Consider the following 26,369-nt stretch of genomic DNA (forward strand, 5'->3'; position numbering starts at 1 on the left):
GCAAACTTAAAAATTACTAATTTGTATTATGAACAAATTAAAATTCCATTTTCCCTATTTAATTGATCAAACCACATTGAATTATTAGAAGACTTAATACGACCTATGGAACAGATAATAGAATAAATATTTCACTAAAATAATCTGCTATCGTTCGGCGATACCCAGCAGATCCTGTCGTCTGTGAAAATCTTTGCGGGTGGGTAGCTTAAAAATATAAAAATGCATTGTTGCTGCGTGATTTGTGATACCTATTTTTACGAATTACTTTGGAAACTATTTGAATCATAACTATCGCATAAATGCTAAATCTATTTAGAGTGTATACCTTTGTCAATAAATATCCAATTATTAAATTTATCCATGGCAATGATTGTCAGTTATTGCACTCTCACGATAATGTTAGAAGTCCGAATTGTAACTATAATATTATGTTTATGAGTATACTATATTTAGTATCCATAACATTTGCATCTGTGTAAGTTCAACAATTACAGTAAAATCTCGAATTAATATTTAAAGTTAGAAATTAACAACACATACTACTTAAACAAATTTAAGATTTAAATATCTTAACATTGAGGTGCCATCTCATTCAGTTTTACATTGTGAGAAAAAAAACAGTAAATAAAAAAATTTAATTGTGTTTTTATACTTTCTGTAAGACTTATTAGTTAATGCAGCATCACATATTTTGAGAATCACAAAAAAATATAAATAATATAAAATGTTTACATAAGAAAACTACATGGACTGTAGGTACCTGTATTTATGATAAGATAGAAGTTAATACATATTTATTAGTTGGTTGATAAGACAATGATAAACTCAACTGTATGTACACCAATAATAGATGAGTTACTCAAATCTGAATTAACTGTTCAGACAGATTTGCTTTTAAGGTTTTATTTTGAATCCTTAATAAATTTTCCACAAAATATATATGTGTATATTTTATTTAGGTCTGTATATTATATATGTATTTGTAGAACAATGGAACCAATCCTCATAGTTCATGGTGGTGCTGGTGATATACCAGATAGTCGAGTACAAGGCAAACTAGATGGTATTAGAGTTGCCGTGAGAGCTGGAAATAAAATATTAAAAGAGGGAGGCACCGCCTTGGATGCTGTTGAGGCTGCTGTGGTTTCCATGGAGAAGGATGAATATTTTAATGCTGGTGAATATCTCCTTTAATAATCTTAAGACTAATGTCTGCTATGAAGTAGAGATATACTAGTTATTCTTAAAACAGTTAAAAAGGGAATTTAATTTAACAAATATGTATTATTTTTATTTCCATAATAAGTTCAGAGTAAGTAACACTAATAAAATGCAGATCTAGTGTATTCTAAAGTAAATTTGTTACTTATACTATTTTCTCACTATATATTATATTGTACTTAGTTACCTAATGTTATTTAATTAAGTTAACTTCAAATATGTAGTGGCTGTACCATACTTTTCTCTTTGTATTAATTGGCTTTTTTTCCTCATAAAGACCTATTCAAACTTGAGCAATATTCGCTGCCTCTGTAGGTACATACCGCGTATGTATTGTTACGCCCGAGCCTGAGCGAAACTCGCACGAACTTCCGCTCTGTGTGAATATATTAAGGGATTTATATTAACCCACTCGGCTTCGGCCGTAGACGGTAGCGGCTACTGCTTAGATTTGCTTAGCCCTTAAGTTTGACTCCCGTTATTCACAAAGTATGGAATTTTCAAATTCGGGAAGTTGACAGTTCAAAAATTGTAAATATTTCAAAAGTAATAAATGTTAAGCCAACACAATGCTTTTACAGGCTACGGCTCGGTGTTAAACCTTCGTGGTGAAGTAGAAATGGAGGCAAGTATTATGAGTGGAAAGAACCTTGATGTGGGTGCTGTCACACTAATTAAGGATTTTGAACACCCAATTAGTATTGCCCACAAAGTTTTATCTGATTCACCCCATTCATTGCTTGGTGCAGAGGGTGCTAAAATATTTGCTCTGGAGAAGGTAATATTTACTTAACTTCATCATTATTTACAGAATTTTAAGACAATTGAATTAAACTTACAGTAAAGATTTTTTTATTAAACAATTGTAATCATAATAATATTCAAATGTATCATCAGCACGTAGAATAAATTATAATAAATTATTTATCCAGATCAACCATAGAGTTTTAGAAAAAGTTTATAATGCAATATTTTCATTGTTTTACATTTATCCTGTGTATTTCAGTTCAAAAAATTATTTATTTATAACATCAACCGTCAATTAATAACCTACCCGCAAAAAAATAAAATGTTTATCTATCTATCTTTTTAGGGATTTCAAACTGTGCCGCCAGAATCACTTATCAGTGAAAACGCTAAACACGCCCTCGAAGAGTTCCTGAAACACGGCGAATTTGGTAGAACCGAAATAGGTTTGAAGAATGAGGTAAGTATCAAAGTAAACCCTGGTCATGCGTTCGAACTAAGGGTGAGTACCAATAGGTTTTTCTACATACGTAAGAACAGTACGTACGTTGAAGGAAATTATTTTAGAAACTAGCATTTCTAAGGCTTAAAATCCGAAAACGTGTGATAGCTGCAGAAAGATCATTGTTGCTAGAACAATGCCCCTTTTTCTTATTTGGACTTAATGAGTACATATTCATTATTGATGGGATTTCTATTAGGTCTTGCTTAAATTGGAGCAAGTACAATACCTAAGGACAATAAGCAATACTTTTGGGTGTAAAATCTATTGATGTGTATGTGTTAGGTAAGTTTGGATTATAATTCACACCTAATTTAAAAAAAATAATACCTTTTAAATGTTACTAATAATCTTGAAACTTATAAATTATTCTAGGGAGGTGTCGGAACAGTAGGTGCAGTTGCAATTGACCGTAATGGGGATATAGCGGTAGCTACCAGCACGGGAGGGATGAGTGGAAAAGCTGTCGGTCGAATTGGAGACACTCCGCAGATAGGTAGCGGCACATATGCTGACAACCATGTTGGAGGTGTTTCTACTACTGGTAAGACACGTAATATACTACATATTAGTATTATTATATTTAATTTAGATCAGCCTTTTTTTGACGTAAAGACATTATCAATAACCAAAATACTAGAAAACTAAAATCATAACTTTATATGGGTTTTAAATCCTGCAATTCTGCAAATACTTGGTGTAAATAAATATTTTCTGTTACTGTGATCATTTGTTTTTTCTAATAGGCAAGTAGGTAATCGGCCTTCTGTGCCTGACACACGCCTTTGCCTTTTTGGGTCAAAGGTTCCTTTCGTAATTTTCCTCTATCGTATGACCCGCTCATATATGTTAAATGCGCACCAATTAAGTATTTATTAATTGATTAGTACAGAACCCGGTATCGAATTCAGCGATCACACACGCACCAGTGCTCGCAACTATTCAGTATTTTTAATTTTCTATGATACCGTCTCTATTTTCGCGTTACAGGTCACGGTGAATCAATATTGAAATATTGTTTGGCTCATAGTATAATTAAACTAATGGAGGCTGGTATTGATGCAAACATTGCTACAAAAACTGCTGTTGATGGTGAGAGAATTTTATGACGGTTAAATTATCCTAACTTCTCATTTTTACATATACATTGCTTTATTTGGGAATATATTTTATGGGGAATTTCACAAATTTAGTTTACCTTCGTGATCATCGTAAATCAAACTTTATAATTATGGGCAAATTAAGCTAGACTAGCTCAGCTCAGCATTTGAGATCGTATCTAACATAGCGATCTTCTAATTGATGCAGCAACTAACGGCTGATGCACTTTGCATCTATTTTATTGATATTTTTTCAGGAAGAAATTGTGTAATAAAAAGAAGTGTCAATATAATATATATAATTCAATTAGTATTATCAGTGACAATGAAAAGTAATAATAATTATTAAAATATTTTCTTGAAGGTATGACGAATCGTTTAAACAATACAGCAGGAGCAATAACTCTATCAAAGAATGGAGACGTAGGAATACATTTCAGTTCCAATAGGATGGCGTGGGCATACATTAAAAATAATAAACTTATCTATGGAATTGAACATAATCAACAACTTGAGGACTAGTATGAAGTTTGTTATTGAAGTAAAAGATTTTATATGATACAAAAAGTATTAATATTTTTGATGTATAATTTGTATAACCATAATATTTATGTATAAATATAATATTTTTTTATTATTTAATTGTGTGTTTACATTTCACAAAAACCCTACAAACCAAAGGGGCCGTTCAAATATTACGTAAGCAGATATACTGCAATTTATCCCCCCCTTCCAAAAGCAAAGCAAAAGTAAGCAACGCTCCATACTGATGACGTAATCACCAAATAAGAAAATATATAGTGCTTGTCAAAATAACATTTTAAATTTATGTAAACAAGTACACTTATTTAGGTCAGAAAAGAAGAATTTAGAAGAATCCCAAGGTTTAGGATTAAAGAAATATTCGATTATTTTATTTATTGATTAATTTACTCTGCAGTAGCACCCCACAGTGCAGTACAGCACGATATAACGAGGTAAAAGTACCTATGATACACAATTTTAGGCGTGTCCTTATCAGTAAACTGGCGGTTTTTTTACATCATATGCTGCAGAGCTCAGCTTCAGCTCTTATGCCTAGAATACAGTTTTTTAAAACAAAGTTTAGTTCACTGTCCTTAAGTTTACCAATATCTGGCTTTACGTAAATCTAATATATTATGATAGGCACGTAAGTTTAGCGCTGGCCGATACGTGGAGGGGATTGCTGTGCATGTGCACTGTGGTGCGGGGGCCGGAATGCGACTGGAGAGCCAATCGACGCTCTTCATTCCGTTAGCCCCCCTCAGGTACCTTATTTTTTACTTCTGCGCAATAACGGTCGGCAATAGAGTTTCGTGCCGCTACTAATACATATTTTGTTTTAAGAATTGACTCTTTGAATCTTTTACTAGGACTAGGACTATAATCGCTATTAACATGCATATGACATATCTTAACAGCGATGATAGACTCCATCCATTCCACCTCAAGGGTAGTCAATTGCCTTACCTTATTCAGTTTTAACGAGATTGTTACAATATTACCAATACATCATTGCCTCTCATCTCATTAAAAATATTACTTAAATTAGCTTATACTTGGTTACGTTTTATTCAAGTCCGTTTAAAATCCTCATACTTGTACTTGTCGAAAAGTATACTCTGTTATTTGTTAACTGTGCGAGAAGCATGGGAATCTGAAAGTTGACAATTTCGATTATCAATTGTCTAAACATCAAAAATCAAGAGTGAATTACGATTTGAGAATAAATTAAAAATGGTGGCTTAATAATAACTTAGGAATTGAAACGAAATAATATTTTTAAAGAAGAAGAAAACAAAAAATTGTGATGTTAAGTTTATAAAAAATATAATGTCAACTCCAGTTTCGAATCGTAAATATGGAGCGCAAAAAATACGACTTACGAGTAAGTGATCACACCTTTCACTTATGTATTCCAAAAGTTAATTTAATAATTAAAATTAATAATAATTTTATTTTTAGTTCTGTGTGCCAGAAACCTAGTTCGGCGGGACTTATTTCGTAAGTTTACTGATACATAATTATATTTGTTAGCCTTATGTACAAACACAAATTTAGCAACTGTCAGGATATTCACTAATGTAATCGCAGATGATCATGAATTCTAATTAATGTTAACATCGCAGGATTTCGCTTCTTTTTAATTTGTTGAAACTTAAACTTACATAATATAATAAACCTATGCTTTAGAAATGATTTCATTTATGAATATTTACATCTTTGATATTATGTTGTTACTAAAACTATTTTATACATAAAACATGCATCATTCTCCAAGAAATCCTATTTATTGTGCAATGTATTTAGAAGGTAGTATTCAGGCTTTTTTACTTTACTACTTTACTTTATTTTTTTATGCACAATGTGTATATTCTATTCTGCATATTTGCTTCTTAACTTTGTATTAAACCTTCCATGTAAATAGTTATAGATACAAGAAAAATACTATTCTTAGAAGTGATGACTTTGTTTACAAGTGATTGTTCATTGATGACTGCTATTCTTTATCCTATATTTCTAAGAAAATGTATCATACAATAAGAGAATGTATTTGTATACAGGGCTGCCAGATCCTTTTGCAAAAATATCTGTGGATGGTAGTGGCCAAGTGTATTCAACAAGTGCAGTAAAAGCTACATTAGATCCTAAATGGAATACACATTATGACTTATATTTAACTAAAGGTGATGGAATTACTATAAGGTGCGTCAAAATGAGTATAATAATGACTATAGAATATCTCATATTATGTTCTTAAATATTTCAAAAGTACTATATCATCAAATTTTTGGTTAATTACAGTATTTGGAATCAACGAAAAGTACATAAACGACAAGGATCTGGGTTCTTAGGTTGTGTTCGAATTCAACCATCCACTGTTCATAAATTAAAAGATACAGGATGTAAGTTTTATACTCATTTGAATTATTTTTTTAGCTTTTTATTATTATAAACAAGTTAAAGAGGTATCTAACTTCACATACATATAATATGAATTTTTATAATTATTTTAGATCAATGTCTCGAATTATGTGAAGACAGCTCTGGAGAAACATGTGGAGTAAAGGGCCAAGTAATTGTGTCTCTGTTGTCAAGAGATAGTACAAGAGGTGAACCAGCCTCAGCTGCTGGAGAAGGTTCTCCATTGGCTGTGGTTGGACCAGCAGGAGAGGTCAGGGCTCCACGGGAACCCCCTGTAAGCAATGTTTCAAATTCTCCACTTCCCCCTCATTGGGAGGAACGGCTTACTTCAAGTGGATGGTAAGTATTTATTTAAAACAAGTAATTTGTGGTGCTACAACTTCTTGGCCTCAGATATTATCTGTTGCTTTAAAATATATTTCACCTTAAACATAATGAACATATAAGTTATTTTTTTTAAGTGTTAAGGTTTTAGCATTAATATAAGAGTACTCACACCTAGAACACTCCCTAGTGAGAGTCTATAAATAGCAACCATATGTTGTTTACTAAAATATAAATGTGTTTATTACTAGTCTTGATATATAATATTATAATATTGTTATATCATTGGAATAAATAATAATAATGCAGTGAGCTTATATCAAGCATCAAGTTCAACAACAACATATAGTTCATTTCAATGGCCTGAATTACAAAAAGATATGTTTGATTATACTATATTTTAAATTGTGAATTACCTAAATTGACTTGTAAAGTTGCATCATATTACAATTTTTAATATCATCAGACGTATTGAATCTAATCTACCTTAATGTTTATTTAATAGTTCTTAGTACATAGCAACCAATTATTCCATATTATAATTTCAAATATCATATTTATTTATATGTTCTTAAACAATGTGTATATCTAGAAAAGATAAGAAATTATTACAACACAAATTTTACACACATACCAATTATATTAAAACATAAGTAATATATTAAAGGAAAAAATTTAAACCTACAAACAAAAATTAAAAATCAAACATTCATAATAACTAATGTATATAGAAAAGGATTTTTGTTTTTATGTTAATAGTTATTATAATGCACCTTTTAACATTGGTACAGTTTTTGTAATAGAGTAATAAAACTCTTTATAAACCCTTGACCCAAAAAATAAATACTTTTTAATGATCTAGGCAATTTTATTGTTGATGTGCAGTTTTAGACTACACAACCAATAAGACTTGACTTAAAGGTCTCGTTACCAGGCCATGAAATTATTTTATTAAAAATACTGCACAACCTCCACCATCATCAACCTCCTTAAAATATCTCTGGTCCAACATTGGTTAGTATGCCATGTTGTCTATACAATGGAACGTTTGTTTCCATATAACGACAACTCTATAACGCCTGAACGTGCATTACCTTTTTTGTCGCTCAGGATTAATACAAATCTATTATAGGTGTAATATAAATTCCAGTCCATATTACGTGAATCATGCGTTACGTCGTACGCAATGGGAGCGGCCGAGATCTGAAGCTACGAGTCCGCAGGTCTCCCCGCCGTCATCTCCCACACCTATGAGCCCTGTTTCGCCAGTAACACCTGTATCACCTGTATCACCTGCTTCGCCTGTATCAGACACGGACGTCAGCCATGGAAATTCCATATCATTAAGGTAAAGTAACATATCATTACGGCAATTGTCATTCGTAAATTTAATCACACAAACTACCGCGCTATTACAATGGCCTTGATGCCAGAGCCATGTTTTGAGAATTCAATTATTTAACCTTTAGCAATGAAATGTGAATTTTATAAAAGAAATATTTTACGGTATATAAATATTGAGTAAGACATTATGTTTAAAGAACTTTATTTACATGAGAAACTTAATATTCATATGTATATATACGAGAATATATAAAGATGCTCAATGTAGATAAATTGTATCAATACTAAAGAAATATAAATTACAGGCCCGAGCCTCAACCGCAAACAGCGGTGCGGTCACGACCGCCTGCACTGCAGTCTTCCCCTTCAGCTTCCAATTCTACATCAGCACCTATAGCAGCTACTGACCTTCCACCTGGCTATGGTAAGAATACTTGAAGAAATGTAAGAAATATAAACTTTATAGCAATTACATGCCGTTATAATTTTGCAAAATTTTTAATTAAATCAATTGTAACGGACCCGTTGTATGCTTTAAATCACGTTTGTGATACTTAACGATTTCCAATCCGTTAAAAGGTTTGAAAACCGCCTGGTATTAAATCTTCTCGCACAATACTTCTGAAGGTAAATGATGAAAAGGAAAATCATTTTATAATGTCCTCTACTTTGGCCGTTGATGACATCATTCTTTATATTTTGTTTCCACTTAATTTCTGATAACGGTCATGCTAAGTCTACTGTCCATATATCCTGGAGCTACTATTAATTCGAGAAATAAAAATAGTTGTTTGATTCTATGCTCGTCAGGAACAGGTTTCTTGCATCGGCTATGTATGAAGCGGCGGTGTTTCGATTGTTTTAGTGCGTTGTTTGTGCTATTTTTGAGGGTTAAGGTGTTTTGTTGTACATTATGTCACTTTATTAAGTTAATTATAATTAACTATATATTTTCGACGTCCTGGTGGACAGAAAAACTGTGTCCAGTTTATGTTTCCACCATACCAACTTCTACAATTTAAGATTATTTATACAAGAAAGAAATAAATAAATAAATGCACGTTACAATAACTAGCAATTTCAATTACAGAAATGCGGACAACTACCCAGGGTCAGGTATACTTTTATAACAGTATCACTGGAGCATCTACATGGCATGATCCCCGAGTGCCCCAGCACTTAAGACATTGTGCGGCGGCTGCAGGGCCCTTGCCCCCAGGCTGGGAGATGAGACACTCCCCTTCAGGTCGACCATACTTTGTGGACCATAATAAGAGAACCACCCAGTTTACAGACCCACGACTCGCTTTGTCTGCGCGATTGGTAAGTACCAATTAATACCATATTTCAAGTTAATTTCATTAATTTAATTAATAAAGTTCTAATTAATTAGATATATTTGTTTTAAATATTGTTTGATGATTTGCTTTTTTAAAAGAGTACCGAGAGTTTTTTACGCCGGCTTTTTCTCTCGGCCTACACCCTCTGTCTTTGCCGATGTGTAGGGATGCCTACAAGTTCGAATTTATTGACGTGGAATAAGTGATACCTAGATGATCTTATGTTCCAAAATAAACGTATTTTATTTTATTTTAAATTTAATTAATTACTACCAATGATAATTCGTTTTGGTAAGGAAAATTAATGTTTGTTCTTGCTTTGGATGTATACTTGTATGAAATTAATGTTTCTAAATAAAACTTTTTATATGAGTAAAGTTATTGTGAGTTTGAGTTAGAGACAGGAATTTCATGTAGGGCCAAATTCAAACACAAAGTCAAAATTACAAGTTTTTTAAATATTTTTTTTAGCTTTACGCAGAGCGTATAGCCACAGACAAAATTATAATTTATAAATATATTAATAGAGGAATAGTTTCCCCTCCCAAAAGGTATTTTCATATGGTGAAGAATGGGCACGAAACTCCATACTTATTATTTTAAAATATTTTGTATACATTAATTTGATAATAATTATATTATTCCGTCATGGTTAGCAAAAATAAACAAAAATAAAAGCAAATATAATCTAGACCACATTAGCAACAAGTTGATTTGGTTACATGGTGTACACAAAGATGCATATGCTATTTTTATATCTACTAATGGCAATAAAATCTTGCTAGTTGCAACTGATTTGCAAGTTGGACCTATAAAACACAAATATTAATATATAAACAAATTTTCCAACGACTAACTTAAGATTACAAAATTGTACACAAAAATATTTTACAATGAATGTAAAAAATGCTTACTCTATGTGATTTTTATTTACAATTAAAACTTAATGTTACAGACAGTAATTTATAGATATTTTAATTAATAACGTGATTTATTATTTTTTTTATTTTTCAGACGCCTCCACTAGAAACCCCTACAAACCCGGTCCCTACCCCGTCAAGTGCAAGTGAACCTGCGGACACTGACGCCTTACCAAAGTACAAGCGGGACCTCGCAGCTAAAGCTAGAGTACTAAGGGCCGAATTACAGGCATTGCAACCTCAAACCGGACATTGTAGGATCGAGGTAAAGCGTACGATTAATTAAAAACCTATTTAATTTTGACATACACTAGTAACGTAGTACTAAAAGTAGCTACTTAAATAGTTAAACAAAGATTATTTTTCATATGGACAAGTGTTAATACTGTAAAAATGCGTTGTGCATTTGCGTCGCTATACCTCATCAGTAACCGTAATGACGTCATAGGGGCCATTCAAGTATAACATAAGCACTTTTACTGCAATTTCTCTCTCTCTCCCCCCCCCCCTGTCAGCAAAAGTAAGCAAAGCTGTAAAATGTATAGTACATAAACATATCTTATATCTTTAAACGAGCAATTCTTGTTGCTGTCTGATGTATATATATGTAATTGGAATCTCGGAATCGGCTCCAACGATTTTAATGAAATTTAGTATACGGGGGGTTTCGGGGGTGATAAATCGATCTAGCTAGGAATCATTTCTAGAAAATATCATTTTATTCGTGTTCTATCACTCATTATTTTTTTTCTTTAAATTAATAACTTAAAAAAAACCAGTTCCATTTTTTAATATTATTCATATTTCATCATTTCATTAGTATGTAATTCGTACTTAAATAAATTTACAAAAAACACGATTTATAAAAATTACAAAAAATACCGAGCAAAGTATTCACTCGGTCATCCAGGTCCTTAATTTTTGTAGGAAAACGAATTTCACAACGTGTGGGTAACATTTGTATATATTTACTGTTGACTTAATCAACAAATAAGAAAATCAAAGATCGCTATAGTGCTTACGTAATACTTGAACGGCCTCATACTGTGAATCGCAAAATATATACCACTTCTTGACAATGTTAGGGTGCATGTATACAACAGACTGCTCTACATACTAGATAGCAACGGGCTAGATGCGGTCACTTCTAAAATATGTAGGAATATAACATATAGTATGTATATTTCTGCAGTTCTATGATTCCTTTGTTCTTTTATTGGAACAAGATATAAATTATGCTATATAACGTATTTTTATATAAAAAAAGCTTCGTAAGCTCCATTGTGAAGATCAGTCAAAATATTTAATATTATTAAATAAATTTTCCCATTTAGGTTTCTCGAAACGAAGTGCTAGAAGAATCTTACCGATTAGTAATGAAGTTACGCGGGAAAGAATTACGAAAACGGCTATTAGTCAAGTTTCGAGGTGAAGAGGGTTTGGATTATGGAGGTGTTGCAAGGGAATGGCTACATTTATTGGGAAGGGAATTGTTTAACCCGCACTATGGACTCTTTCAATATGCCAATGCGGGAGATGACCGATATGCGTTGCAGATTAATGCGGATTCTGGGGTATGTTTTTTTTTTCATTTTTTAAACAAAAAACATAGACAGTTTTTTTCAAATTAAAATCATTCAAAAACAGATATTAATATGAAATTCTTGTAATTTTACATTTACAGCCTGTTCTCAAGTTTTATATTAGATAACTCAATATTATCTTTCAGGTAAATCCTGAGCACCTTTCCTACTTCCATTTCGCGGGTCGTATCCTCGGCGTTGCCCTATTTCATGGACATCAATTAGATGCTGCCTTTACCGCGCCCTTCTATAAGCAGCTGTTGGGAAGAGCTATCACCTTGAGGGATATCCGGGATGTTGATCCAGAATTACATAGATCTCTTTCTTGGATGTTGTAAGTATTTTATATATTTACTAGTAGACTTAGCCAAGCGTTGCTGTGGCTAAGGTTTTTGTTATATTACATAGTAGTAAACTATTCAAGGGAAACGGTAGGAGAACTTATGTGAAAGGTAGATAGCTTATGTGAAACGTTGGTACTTTTAACACAGCGCCATCTGTTAGAAATGTATCAAATTATAGACAAATAATTTGCAATAAAATTGCGACTCACGATCGGTTTAGTGGTTTAGGAGTCCATTGAGGACAAACATTGTGACACGATTTATATATAATTCTCTGTAGCTCACTTTGTCTATGGATTAGGCACGTTCCTATGCATTTATTATACTATCTTATAAGTTATATTATTTCAGGGAAAATAGCATATCAGGCGTTATAGATACAACATTCTCCGTGGAATGTTCATCTTTTGGGGCCGTAAGAAGCGTCGAACTCCGTCCAGGAGGTACCAACGAACAGGTCACGGACACCAACAAACGCGACTACGTGCGCTTATACGTTGCCCACCGCTTCACGCGTGGTGCGGAACGCCAATGGCTGGCTTTGCAAAGAGGTTTAGCTGATATAATCCCTCCACAGCTCCTTCGACCATTATCCCCTAGAGACCTGCAGCCCCTTCTAGCCGGGAGGGCCGATTTAGACCCGGCTGACTGGAAACGTCACACCCGGCTTAAACACGTGAACCCGGACGCGCCGATCGTCAATTGGTTCTGGGAAATTGTTGAGGAGTTTGACGCAGAGATGAGGGCACGGTTACTCCAATTCGTCACGGGGTCACGACGGGTACCGCTAGCTGGCTTCAGAGCCCTACAAGGGTCCACTGGAGCGGCAGCGCCACGCCTGTTCACCTTACACCTAGTGGCGGATGCCGCCCCAGACTCACTTCCGAAAGCACATACATGTTTTAACCGCCTGGATCTACCATCTTACCCCACTAAAGAAAAACTACACGATAAGTTAACCCAGGCTGTTCTAGAAACAGCCGGATTTGCAGTAGAATAAGCGAATTTACAATTGGAGATATATAGAGACTGAAAGATTTATTTGACATGACAAAATTCTAAAAATGACGTTTTTGATTTAAGCTTTTAAACAAATTAAACTGAAGGTTTGCTGGGACAGGATGTTTATAATTTAACATGAAAGGGCTGTTTAACATGCAACGTCAGCGTTATGAAAATTCGTGTCGATAGCAGTACAAAATAATTGAACTTAAAATGAACTCTTCCATTTAGATAGTGAATTGTACAAAGCAGCCTAAAATACCATATTTTTCATCTAGTATTTGCATAATATAAAGGTCAGCGTTTTATTTAAATAATTTAAGAAAAACATTGCTAATGTGCACAATTTAAATAATTTTACATGCTCAAATAATGATACAGTATACATTCAACCCTGTTTTTAGGATTAAGATAAAAAATTACCTTATTAAGAAGATCACAATTATTTAACCGAATTCAAGTATAGTTGAAATATATTGTCGAATTATTAAATTATATTGACCAAATTGACCATTAGATCAGTATTACTTTATGTGCTTCGAAGTTGTACTTATTAACTGATTACTATTTGATTTGTCTTAGTCTACCAATCATAATATTTTGATTATGACATTTGACCATTAATAGACACTTTAATGAGAGCACTTCTGTTTCGTGTTGAATTTTACTTCCTATTTCTACCTTTATTGGCTTTTGCTTAGGTGGGTAAGAGGGTATTAATCTTGTGCACAAATAATTATTGTATCCTTAATAAGTGTTGCTAGATATAACCCCTTATTCTTAGAAACTAAAAAGCCTGTTTTAGCTCAATTCATTCTACTTGTCCAACAAGTTAAACCAATGATGTGTGAAGAGTTGCAGCAATGTTTTGGTTAAAACAGTGTATATAACTGATTTAGTATTTAGTAATAAGGGGATTAGTATATAGTATTTGTATTGACAAATCAACTGAAAATCGCTTTGTGTCAAATAACTTATCTTACTCATATATTGGTCATTGAATATCTTCCAGAAAATGGTAAATAAACATTGTTGGTAAAAATTATGTTATAGTTATATATATTTAAAAAATGTATTATTTTGTAAATAAGTTTTAATTTAGTACAAAGCACAGTACGATCTGTTAATGTTCAATCAAATATAAAGCATACTAGGGGTGCCTTATGTTTAATTTGTACAGTATATTTTAAAAAACATTTATTCCATTTTTATCAATAAGTTGACTATTAATGAATGTAGGGAGTCAGTTTACATGCTTCTAACAATATTTATAACAAGGATGAGTGCCTTTCTGTTTAATTTAGTATAGTAATAATATTTAGTATTGTATGACTGTTAGTGATATGAAATGATTTAATAGATAGTTTAAACGTAGTTTCTAATGGAAAATATAATATTTTTGCACGATATAATCCTCGTTTTTATTCTAGTGTGTGTTTTAGTCGGCTCACAGAAGTGGCGACCGGCGTCTGTCACTGATTGGTTCTTTTCTACTATAAAGCTACCCTGCGACTCGCAAGGCAAAATTAACTGTACAACCAATGTGTCAAGTGGAATATATTTATGATTTTTAATTTTTTAGTATATCTATGCTTAATAATAAGTTTCTATGGTTGTGATGATACGCTGGTCAAAAGTCAACGCCTAAGTGAAATGCCACAATGTGAATTGTGTTGGAAAATGGAAATGTCAAATTGTCAATTATTGACGTTATCCGCGGACGGTAGGACGCTGTTGAGTGCTGCGTCGATGTATATTTTTTTAATCAAAAACGATTATTAATTCATTGACGCTGAGTCTGTTCAAATACTAGACGTATTAACAAACATTTTATTATTGTGATTAGTTTGAGAAGTACTCATTGATGAGTTCGGTGATTTCTCAGTACTAGTTTTTCTTGTGATGTTTGTGGTACAGTGAAGTTTTTGTAAAGATAATTACGAAAACTGCCACCATGCCAACGAGTGCCGTGTATCAACCGACCACTGTTACTTATGAGCAACAACCAACAGACCAGCGTTGGAATTGCCCAATCAGCTATTTCTCACGGAGGGTGACAAGTAGTCTGAACCGGGCGATCTGCATCAGGCTAGCATTATGTCTTCTAGGCAGCACACTCTTCATTATTGGTGAGTTAAAAATTACTTTTTTTTACAATTTTGGGTTGAAAATCCTATTAGGATCATGTTATCATGTATTCTTAAGAAATAAGTTTCACATTAATTTTGGTGCAACAATCATTTATAAAGGTATCAAGCACGCCAGAATAACTTGCTTTTTCAATTATTTTCTATTGAAACTTTAATACTTGATTTTCAACAAGACTCATAAATTCTTTATTCTATATGATTTTAAAATCTATATATATCAGCCTTATTGACACATTCACAAGTCTTTAGACTTTTAAGTCAAAACAAAGGAAAAAGTATAATGGTGGTTATGATTATAATTTAGTTAGGCATAAGGAAGGTAAAAGTTATATTATTCTTCTTAGGGCCTATTTCACAATGTCCGGATAAGTTCCAAATAAGCTATTTGTTACTTATTTGTAGGATAAACAGTATTTTTGCGTTTCACGACAGTCAGATAGCGCTATTTTTCATGAAATGCCAAGTATCTTATTCGGAACTTTTATCTTTCGATTAATTTATGTGTTGCATAGCTACTTGGCACTTTATCCATACATTGTGAAACAGGCCCTTAAAGTTAAAATGTGCACTACATTACAGTTCTTGCACACCTCCTCTGTTGCATCACAATGAAAACAAAAATGTAAATCTCTTATATTATTGTGATGATAAAAAGAAATAACTTAGTAGGTTCTAGAATTTATAAAACAGTATATATAGTATATTCTGTAATATTATCTTATGTTGTGGTTTAGTCTTAGTCTGGTTAACCACATATGATAAAGTAATTTGATACATAACATGAAGTGATTTATATTATTAAATTTGTTCAAAAAAGATCAATATATATATATATATATACACATAATTCCACACTGTGTTATAAGAAGTCCAAGATATAAAAGGAGACATTGTTTTGTATAATCTAGGTCATCCAGTTTACTTACCATCTACATTCACAATTAAGTCACAAGCTATAAGTGCTATTTATAGGACTTGACATATCTTAGTCTAAGCATTAAAATTAGCTAATTTTTACTTTATGTATTTAGTAGTAACAAAAAATTGGTTGTGTTTATATTTCCTAGAATATCCCTTATTATTATATTATTTGTTCCCTAATTAAAACATTATTGTTATTAACGCTAATGATAATATTTTACACATGCAATAACTAATCACTTATTACAAAATTTAATCACATATTAAGAAACAATATATAATTTGCTTAATTAATAGTTTTAATTCATTAATAAAAGATTTTTGTTTAAAAAGGAATGTTTATTTCTGATGTTATAATTTGTTTATGAGCAGTGAAGTGAAATCATGTAAATAAGACGTATAAAGTACAATATAAAAATGAAATAAGGACAAATTAAAAAGTTTTTTTAGTTTTTGTTATTTTGTAAATTAATATTTATTCTCTTTAATTAACCCATGTTGATAATAATAATATTGTATTATGTAGCCAATAAACCATACAGACATACATAGAGGTGGTGTATGAATACTTGGTCTTTTATTGTTTTCATCATCTTTTCAAACAATACTCTACATAATTAAAATAATCTTCTAAATTGTTATTAATGGATCAATTATTTGTAAACTTCCAATTTTACCACTTTAACTATTTTCGTTATAGTATTCATTGCGCAGATAGTTTAGAAATTTTCTCGAGGCTGTTAGCCTGGAAAATATACCTTGCCCATTTAATATTACATTTTCGAATCTATTCTCTTTTGTGAATTCATCTTGATATTGTGTATTACCATTAATGGATCAACAATATTTTACTTTGAGTCTTTGCCATGCTATTATAGTATCTGTATAGTTGTAGAATTTAAAGTATTCCAGAATGTGAAACTCTTACAATTTTATCATAAAATGAGACATATGTATTATGTTACTTACGCACAACTTTATGCAGTGACCTTATAGCTCCTGAATAATCTAAAAAAGCTTTTTATTGTTCATAAATTTGGGATTTGAATATTATTTTCACTATGAAAATCTTACCACAAATAAAGATGTTGTAATGTACGATTTTATTATGCAAATAAATTATCCTTGTGGATGTAAAACTGGAAGTAAGAGTTACTGTATGGACTACGGAAACGTGACGCAGCGGACGAGTTGGATGACCTTCTCGTATTCAGTTATTGGTATGACTATACGAAAGCTATACCGAGGCTGGTTTAACTTATAAGAATAGATAAAAGGACTATGAAATTATGAATAAGCCGTAAATATATTTTTTATGAGTTGTCGTGGTTTCATGTAATGTTTTTTTACAACATCTTATTTTATATATCGCTAGGAAATCGCCAATACTTAGTATGATAAAAAAACAATTATTTTGATATATATGTGTATATATATACTTATATATATATTAATAAATAAATACATTCCATTTTATTTAAATTACATATCTTATTTTATTATAGAAACCTAAAAAATATATTTATGTTAACAATTTTCTAATTATCCACCCACTTTTACTTTACTTTATTACTTTTTTGTAATAAGAAAATTTGATGTAACGAAATGACGTATCTTAAATACCAATTACTATGTTTTCCTGCTATTACTTTTGACTTATTCTATTGTTTAGTCATTTTTCTGCTTTTATAAAGCTTTTTTTGTTAACTCGCTGTAATGCGGAAGTGACCTCGGCGCACGATTTTTTATTTCCTAACGACCCTTTTATGTTTTGCTTCGAAGTTCACAATATGTGCCAAGATTTTGTTCCTTGCGTCACGAATGTCGCATTTATAAGCAACCTCGTTAAAGACTGAAAATCTTCGAATTCGCTTGTGTGGTTCTCTAAATACTTGTTTGTCAAATTAAACTGTGTAATTCATAGCATAAGTAACCTATAATAGGTATATCTGGCCAGTTTGCGACTTACGTATCCCATTAAACTAGTTTTTCTACGAGACACAGCTATGAATCATAGCATTTACCTTGAGTAAAAGTCGTATGCGGTCGCGGTGGTCAATCCGTAGAAAGATCGATCCCAATCATTAAGCATAGCGTTCTATTTTCCATCTTCCTACTAGGTCATATACTGACCTGAAGTCGTTTTGTACAAAATAAATTAACATGTCATACTGCTGACAAGACACGATAAAATCAATAATGACTTACGATTTCAAGTTGGTATATTATCATTGTAAAGAATTTAATAAAGTAATATATGTGTTGATATCTCATTTTGAACAAATTATTATTATCAATCAAGTCATTTAATTCCAATTACGCCACCTATAATGACACTTTTGAACGATAAATAAAATATAAAGATGATTCTAGTAGCCCCTTCCAAAAAGTAGTTTCAAACAAAGGTATTTATGTAAATACTGTGGTAATTAAAAAAAATCTAACGTAACGAAGACGCGGGCTCGGTCTATCTAGTTTTCGGGGTCGATACGAATTCGCGCCTATAAAACTAAGTAATACCGGCATGAGTATATACAGTGCCTGCCATTGCTTGTATTCCTATACGAGCCTGAGCGTTGAGTGAAGTATGATTCTGAATCTCAAGGGGACAAAGGAATCGGAATTGTTGCTATAAATCCTTTACTAATTATTAAGCTGAATAGTTTGTTTGGATAGGTGGACGTGCTTATCTCCGGTTCACAGTCGTTAATTCGGATTTGAAAAATTCTTTTGCAGATGAAGCATATTTCAAAAATAAACTGACGCTTGATGCGAGCAATTTTCTTAAAAGTTTTCTATTCGTGGAAATCAATGGATATGAATTACTGTTTGTCAATAAGCAATGCGCCCAAAATTAACATCTTAACTTTAATATTAATGAAAAAAAAACAGTTTGAATTTCCATAACATAGATGGAATTTAAAAAAATATGCTTATTTTACTAATTCTATGGTTAAGACGCGAACAACACATAAATTGTGTTAGCAAAATATTCTTTTCTCTTTTACCCTTAGGTGAACTTGTAGTAAAACCTCAACTACTTCAGTTTTGTTTATTAATTATTCATTACGCCATACGAGGCTTGCTCACACCGTCAAGGTAAATTGACTTGTGTAATGTATTTTTAGATTTTACTATGTACGGACAAACTCAATAGTTATTCTAATGTTTACTTAGTTTTATTTTATGTCAGCCTGTCATTTTAAGTGATGCCGCATGATCCTTTGCCCCCTGAATCATTCTTTTACAAATTGAGGTTCATGTCAAGCCCTCCTAACTATTTTCTGCAGCAACATTTCAACAATATTTTCAGTCGACAATGAAATGTGGAGATTAGATCTTTGGGATTCGGTTGAGTTACAACCACGGATTACACAGTGATTTCATCCAACATGACATTTTTGACATCTACTCTACATTATTTTAATAAAAATAAAAGTAGTTTCTTTTCTTGAGTTGTATTAATTTAATTTTTGTGTGCGGAAGTCTTACGAATCGTGTGCCTTTTTGTCACGCCAAAATAGACCTCTGTTGAATCTCCCGTGAAGCCGTTGAGAATCAATGATGTACAGGTTAAATTAACACAAGCCATTGGCTTAGTCTGTAAAGCCTACATTAACATTTATATTTACGTAAGAATACAGTACGGTCACTAAGACAATTACAACATAAATGTAGACTTGCAAAAACCAATCCGTCCCGGCTACTACCAAGTACGTAGATTATATTTTTTTAATACTAATTATCCTTTCAGGTCTAGCGCTACTAATTGCGGGGGGTATGCAATATTCAAGCTCGCCTGCACCCACGCCGTTGCCACAAGACGCGGATAACGGTATCGGCGCACTCATCGCAGGCGGCGTCATACTTTGTCTGGGCTTATTATTCGCAGGTAAATATAGAAGGAAAATATCTCTAACAAAGTACGATATATTATAAGAAATATTTTGATTTTGCCAAACCTAAGCACTCTGGGCGTTCAAAGTTATATCCTGATTTCCTAACATTTTAACGCGAAAACACTGTTTACACAAATAAAAGACTTAAAAAAGGAGTTTCTCAATGGATTTAAATCTTCGCTCATTGTTTTTACAACGGTATTTAGGTAATTCTGGTGGTTGTATCAGTATCTGATGATGCATGGACAAATTCTTAAAATCCTATAAGTTCATAAGAAGCGATTCGGTAATATAAAATAATATTTGATTTGATGAAAGAAATGCTGTACTCAAAACTGTATAAGTCGAGATATGAACTTTGTATTTATGCCACTGACGTATCTTGTTTTTGTTACTACCACGCCAAGTGCTAATTGACCGCTACTATGAATTTATAGCCTAAATCCTGATTTCACTGATTATATGGAACGGAACTCGTTTTGCCGATGTTGAATTTAGTCAACTGATTAGTCAGAGGTTTTATTGAGCTGTACGGTTTTTCAATTATAGTTCTTGAAACGAAACTTCTTCTTACCCGCTCTACGCCCTTGACTTGCGAACTGGTGGTAAATGTAAATTTACGATTAATTTAATTTGTTTTTCTTGACGTTCATAAGTGTACTTGTTTACCTAAATGAATAAAGATATTTTGATTGATTGATTGATTGCGATATATTCAATAAAATTTAAGTAGCGGATACTTCATGTACAAAAATGTTAGCCTCAGTGGATAATTCATAATATTAATATAAGTTCCATTTTCCGCACAATGTTTATTCGAGTACGGTGATATCACAAACAATGTTATCAAATCAAAATTCATTTATTCATATTGGTATGTAAAATTTTGAACGTCAATATTTAAAAAAATACTAAGTTAAACTGTGCCACTTAGTAAGTACCATTATTAAATTTATATTAGTTCTCAAATCAAGGGTATAGAGAAGACGAGAACTTGTAAAAAATTTTTCGCTTCTCTTTTTAATCGTCAAGTTTTTAGACTTTTAATACTTTCTTAATTTCCTTTAATTAATATCTAAGTATATTTGCGACACCGACTGAAAAGAGTATATGTCTTTTTTGTTCACGTTATTCAAGATAATTTTGTATATTATTATTACTAAGCGATATCATTCGCCCTTCGCCCACTCGCCAGTTAAACATTGCAATGTTAATATAACTTAAATTATTTCCTTTACAAATATGGAAATCCGTTTTCATGGATATGTACTTAAAACCTATTGAGGCAGTCATGTCAACCACTGACCTCGACCTTAGCGTGACATGTTTAAGTGACCTTTGCAAACTGTCCAATCTTTTAAATGCATGTTTTTGTAGCTTTACTTAACACATTATTGACATTTAAGTAATGATTATGGTACTATAACATTCAACCCGATTTGGTTGGCTAACTAACTCGTGGCAATACAATTATCCCGACGTTTTGTGTGCTTTTCTAATTAAAACTTTCAGTCGTCCGTGACAAGTGAATTTATATGTAAATTCATAACGATTTTCTGTTACACATGTTTATTTTGTTCAAATAAAAATAAAAAATAAAAAAAATTATTCAGAATATTTACGTGTCAAAACGGGTGAAATAAATGCTGTCCAAAGTATGGATGGCGCCTAAGCAAATACTCTTTCTAAATTAGAAAATTGTAATTGGTTAAAAAAAATACTACATACATCTTGTCCTCTTTATTATCTAGTAAGGAAGGTAAGAAATAATATGTAATGTCTAGACATGTCACACGTAGAACGTACTAAAAAGTGTGTATTCTTAGAACCTGTTCTTGAATCAACAGTAGCAGTTCAAATAGCATTTGATCTTATGTAATTCGTTTTTTGCTCCTACACTATCCATATACACCACATCTAATGCAGTAAACGTTAACTAGTACTGGTCTTGACCAAGTATGAAATCTATTTTAAATATGGTCATGCTATTTTGAAGCGGTTTTGCTACGCATTTAGTTATTCATTGTTAAATCTGTGGCCGTTCGTCGAACGTGCTTTGTGAACACGATCGTGTCTCAACGGAAGTGAAAAATGTATGGGCGGAAGGCCGATCATTATCTCTATCCGATACAATAATTATGTTTTAAAACATGACTAATAAGATATTGTATTCTTGTATCTTTACTACGCGTAAGGTAGTTGTAACGATACTACATAACGTTTGTAATAGTATATTCAAGTATTATATTGACAGTAGCATTAACGTAATGGTGATGCGTGCAATCCATTCCTAACGAGCGAGTCGAAACCCGTCTATGCCCCAACTCATCGCAGAAAATAATACTCAGTTTTTTCCCCATTGGGAGGTAATGAGGTAATAACATGTCGAGGTTGTAAAGTCCCATGTCACTTTATTAAATAGAGTTGAAAACTGTTTTTTGACTACGATAAAAGCACTACTAAACATCTGCCTTGGAGCTCAGAAGGCAGGCTTTTGCAATTTATTCTATGCATACGATTACATGTAGGAGTAAATGCGTGGGGTGGCGTAGGCTTATTATGTAGGGTACTAAATAATGTAGTAGGCAGCTAATCGAAAGCGAATGTGAAATATTCTTCAAGTCATTACCGTTTCACAGGCCAGGCATAATATAATACATCTAATATAGTATCGGTAATAAACGTATACCTACAGAGTAATATCGAATTCCCTGTCTATCAGCTTGTGGAAGTATATTTTTCTATTCCAGTTTACATTACGTGGCACAGAAGAATATACAATATAAGAAGTATCCCGTCTCAAGAGTTGAGCTTTGTTTATCAGTTTATTATATTTAAGTCTTATCACGATAGTTGAAATCTTATTAAAAAGTCTCTATATCATGCTTCATTCTCGGGTAACAGTAGCGGGTTTGATTTCAAAACCTCTTTGTTTATATTATGTGGGTGGTCGAAAAGTAACCAATAACCTTTATTATTCCAGGTGTAGGTGGGTGGGCATGGTCTGCTCGTTGGGGCGGTGGTAAGGAGGCTCCGGCGAGTGGAGCGGCAGCACTAACCGCGCTCAACCCGTCAACTGATCCCTTGGTGGCAGCTCAGTACGCACCTGTAAGAGATGCACCGCCCGCACCCGATGATGAGATGCGAAATCTTATGGATAACAAGGAATGGTAAGAATATGCCATTCGGTGTCGGTGTGTTCATGTAAAAGTATGAAACCCTTCATGTGATGGTCGTCAATCGACTGCACCGGTTATGGTACTATCTTTCACGTTTATGTTGATCTCATCTACCAACATATATTTACATTTTTAAGTAAAAAATAGAAGACTTCTAGTCACTAGTCCAAACAACGTATGTGGATAAATTTCTTTTAAAACTTTTTAAACGTTCCTATACCTACTCGTGATTTTTAATTTCGTTGTATTCTGACAGCTTTAATTTTTTTGATATGTCAGAGATTGCTAACCTTTTTGGCCGGCCACATTTTTCAATTTCAATACGAGTCTACTGAGTCTATACATACATTTTATTTGTTAGTGAATGTAGCCATTTTATTAAGTGCGGTGCTCCACATTAAAAGTGGTTTTACGGCGAGTGATAATTACTTGTCCCTTTTGGCATTGGGAAAGAAATGGAATTAGTCACTGATGCCAGCCAACGAATAAAATAAAGTAATTAGAGTTAATCTGATATATTGTTTGTGATATTGAAATATTTGTAATTTTTGTATTTGTATTGAGCAAGTACATATTTACTTAGATGTATCTTTTTGTAACTAAAACATAAAACGAATTCAGCCCTAATTAAAAAACATCATTTCGAAAGTATATAAACGAAGAACCATAGTGTCACACAGTAAAATGAATATCTGGGTCACCTTACAAGATTAAAACAACTTACACTTGACAATATATCCAATTATATTTTTCATTGACCACTACATGAAAACGATATTTCGTTTATGGTGTGCCCGATGCAACATGATAAGAGAAAGTGGTATCATTATAATGTAATTTTCTGTGAGACTCGTCGTGTCGAAAATATTATAATGCTTACTCGTTATTTAAGATTGTAACTTGTAGCCTAATCATTAATACATGTCTAAGTTACATTTCACTTGCATGAGAATCAAAATTAAAATCCCCTAAACCCTGCCCTTGAACATATTTGACCTCGTATATCAGGAAATTGGTTCGATTTTCAAACCGACCGAAGAAGAAGTACATCTTTTCGACTTCCGTGTTTTTTTTTTATTAGCTATGAGCGGCCTGTCGTCGAGATTTTTGAAGCCGTTTACACATTTTTTACATTTTAGACATTATCCTTGAGTGAGTAAATTACCTATTACTCCCTCAAGGATAATGTAGCATTGTAACGGTGAATGATTTAATGATAAATTACATAAATCTTTTCTTCTTCATAGACGAGTTTCTTATAAGTCACGAGTTTGTTATAAGAACGACAAATAGTTCAACAAGCAAGTATGCCGTAGTTTACAATTTACATAAGCCATTGTGCCATGTTAAGTGATGTTATTTCAAGGAATTATTGTCATTAAGGAATCCTAGGATTTTAATACCTTAGAAAAGACGGTTACCTTAGAGTTCTGGGATTTATTGAACCCATTTTATATAATGTTGAATTGCATCTCCAACCAAAAAATGTAAAATTAAATTTGCTCGAAGAAAAAAGCGATTTTTTATTAACTGTGGTTGAATATGCTTTTCTTGTTTTTCAGTTTAAGCAGTGCCGAAGAGAGCGACAAGATGTTGGATGGGCGGCCGTCCGTAGCATAAATTTGATTTCAAAATTAAAAATAACAGATTTCTGTATTACGTCCCCCTAATCAAGACTTAAATTACGTTTAGAGAACCAATTCACAGGACGAATATGAATTTATTAATTTAAATAACATATTCCAATGCATTATTGCAATGTCGACTTAAAATGGTTCGCATTTTTTCCTTCTATGGTAATAGACCATAGCAATTAAGTTAGATATTTTCGGTACAAAATAGAAATCTTATTTTAATAAACATATTTTTTAATTGTACTTATTCGAAATCTTCGTCAGCGCTACTCTGTAATATTGATTTGCAATTATTTACAAAATACATATTTCATTGGCATTGAGTTACAGAGTGAGCCTGCTTGATATAAGGGTCCATCAATGTGTGTTATGTTCAGATCAAAACGGACCGTTAAGTCGGTAAACATTCTCCTAAGTTTTCATCGTTCATTAAAATCGTGATCTAACACGTGGCCAAATTGTCGTCCAGAATAAGATAGATCTTCTAAGCATTTCTTGTCTAGATTTAAGAATTAGATTAGCTATAGGTCACTATTTAAAATGGACATACAATATTCTTGGTAACATTTAACGTAGGTGAAAAAATGTATTTACTGTATATCCTATTATTTTCGTACAATTATATAAGGTAATATTTTTGAACTATCAGCTATAAAGCAAATTTACTGCTATTTATTCCTCCCCTATCAGCAAAAGTAAGCAATGATCTCACAAATAATATTACATAAATGTATTATTTTTTCTAGGAATCCTCGTAAAAAGCATTTCGGTTTCAAGCATAGACAATGTAATGTGTAAAAAGTAAATGAGTACTGTTTGTGTAATCAAATAAGAAAAGCTAACGGCGACCAATTTTTTTTAAATATTTATTAGCTGATAGTACAAACAATATTCAGCATTGCAATTACAATTCGAGCTTTTTATAATCCAAATGCTATTTTAAATATGGTCTTGCAAACGGTTAAACGCGCCGGCGCTTATTCATCATATTTACCGTTTGTAATGTTTTAATTCTTAAATTTTGGTAGTCTGTGCGGAGAGAGACCTGAGGTTGCAGCAATGTTAAAGTAAATTTTGCTCTGTGGACAACTTTTTAGTTCGACAGTAAATTTGATACTTAAAATGAATAATAAAAAGGGACCCCTTTTTTTCCTTTTTTTTTTGATTTCTAAGAAATGCATTTCTTTTCTCTTTCCGTGCAGACTCAAAT

At 32.4% G+C, this 26,369-nt stretch overlaps 3 protein-coding genes across 6 annotated transcripts; all 3 read left to right on the plus strand.

Moving 5' to 3' along the window:
• The first annotated feature begins 93 nt into the window (after window positions 1-93).
• LOC111002834 (probable isoaspartyl peptidase/L-asparaginase GA20639) lies at window positions 94-4,129 on the plus strand. 4 transcript variants are annotated; one of them, XM_022273088.2, is made up of 7 exons: window positions 94-199; window positions 990-1,180; window positions 1,806-2,002; window positions 2,318-2,431; window positions 2,849-3,017; window positions 3,464-3,565; window positions 3,938-4,129. In XM_022273088.2, exons 2-7 carry the CDS (start codon window positions 994-996, stop codon window positions 4,093-4,095), a joined length of 927 nt encoding a protein of 308 aa, XP_022128780.2. In that variant the 5' UTR covers window positions 94-199; window positions 990-993; the 3' UTR covers window positions 4,096-4,129. The 4 variants fall into 4 exon arrangements, with proteins under 4 accessions (XP_022128780.2, XP_022128778.2, XP_045485210.1 ...); XM_022273086.2 differs by lacking the exon at window positions 94-199 and adding an exon at window positions 251-478; XM_045629254.1 differs by lacking the exon at window positions 94-199 and adding an exon at window positions 503-521.
• A 1,170-nt stretch (window positions 4,130-5,299) lies between these two features.
• LOC111002814 (E3 ubiquitin-protein ligase SMURF2) lies at window positions 5,300-14,535 on the plus strand. The gene is made up of 12 exons (XM_022273058.2): window positions 5,300-5,482; window positions 5,560-5,598; window positions 6,159-6,300; window positions 6,400-6,500; window positions 6,612-6,858; window positions 7,994-8,191; window positions 8,493-8,611; window positions 9,278-9,510; window positions 10,542-10,712; window positions 11,782-12,021; window positions 12,177-12,364; window positions 12,726-14,535. Exons 1-12 carry the CDS (start codon window positions 5,428-5,430, stop codon window positions 13,372-13,374), a joined length of 2,382 nt encoding a protein of 793 aa, XP_022128750.2. The 5' UTR covers window positions 5,300-5,427; the 3' UTR covers window positions 13,375-14,535.
• A 531-nt stretch (window positions 14,536-15,066) lies between these two features.
• Window positions 15,067-26,015, plus strand: LOC111002824. The gene is made up of 4 exons (XM_022273075.2): window positions 15,067-15,505; window positions 20,202-20,339; window positions 23,330-23,516; window positions 25,088-26,015. The coding sequence occupies exons 1-4, from the start codon at window positions 15,331-15,333 to the stop codon at window positions 25,143-25,145; spliced, it is 558 nt and encodes a 185-aa protein (XP_022128767.2). The 5' UTR covers window positions 15,067-15,330; the 3' UTR covers window positions 25,146-26,015.
• Window positions 26,016-26,369: the final 354 nt, after the last annotated feature.

This window comes from Pieris rapae, chromosome 8 (assembly GCF_905147795.1).
Source record: "Pieris rapae chromosome 8, ilPieRapa1.1, whole genome shotgun sequence".
Lineage (NCBI taxonomy): Eukaryota > Metazoa > Arthropoda > Insecta > Lepidoptera > Pieridae > Pieris > Pieris rapae.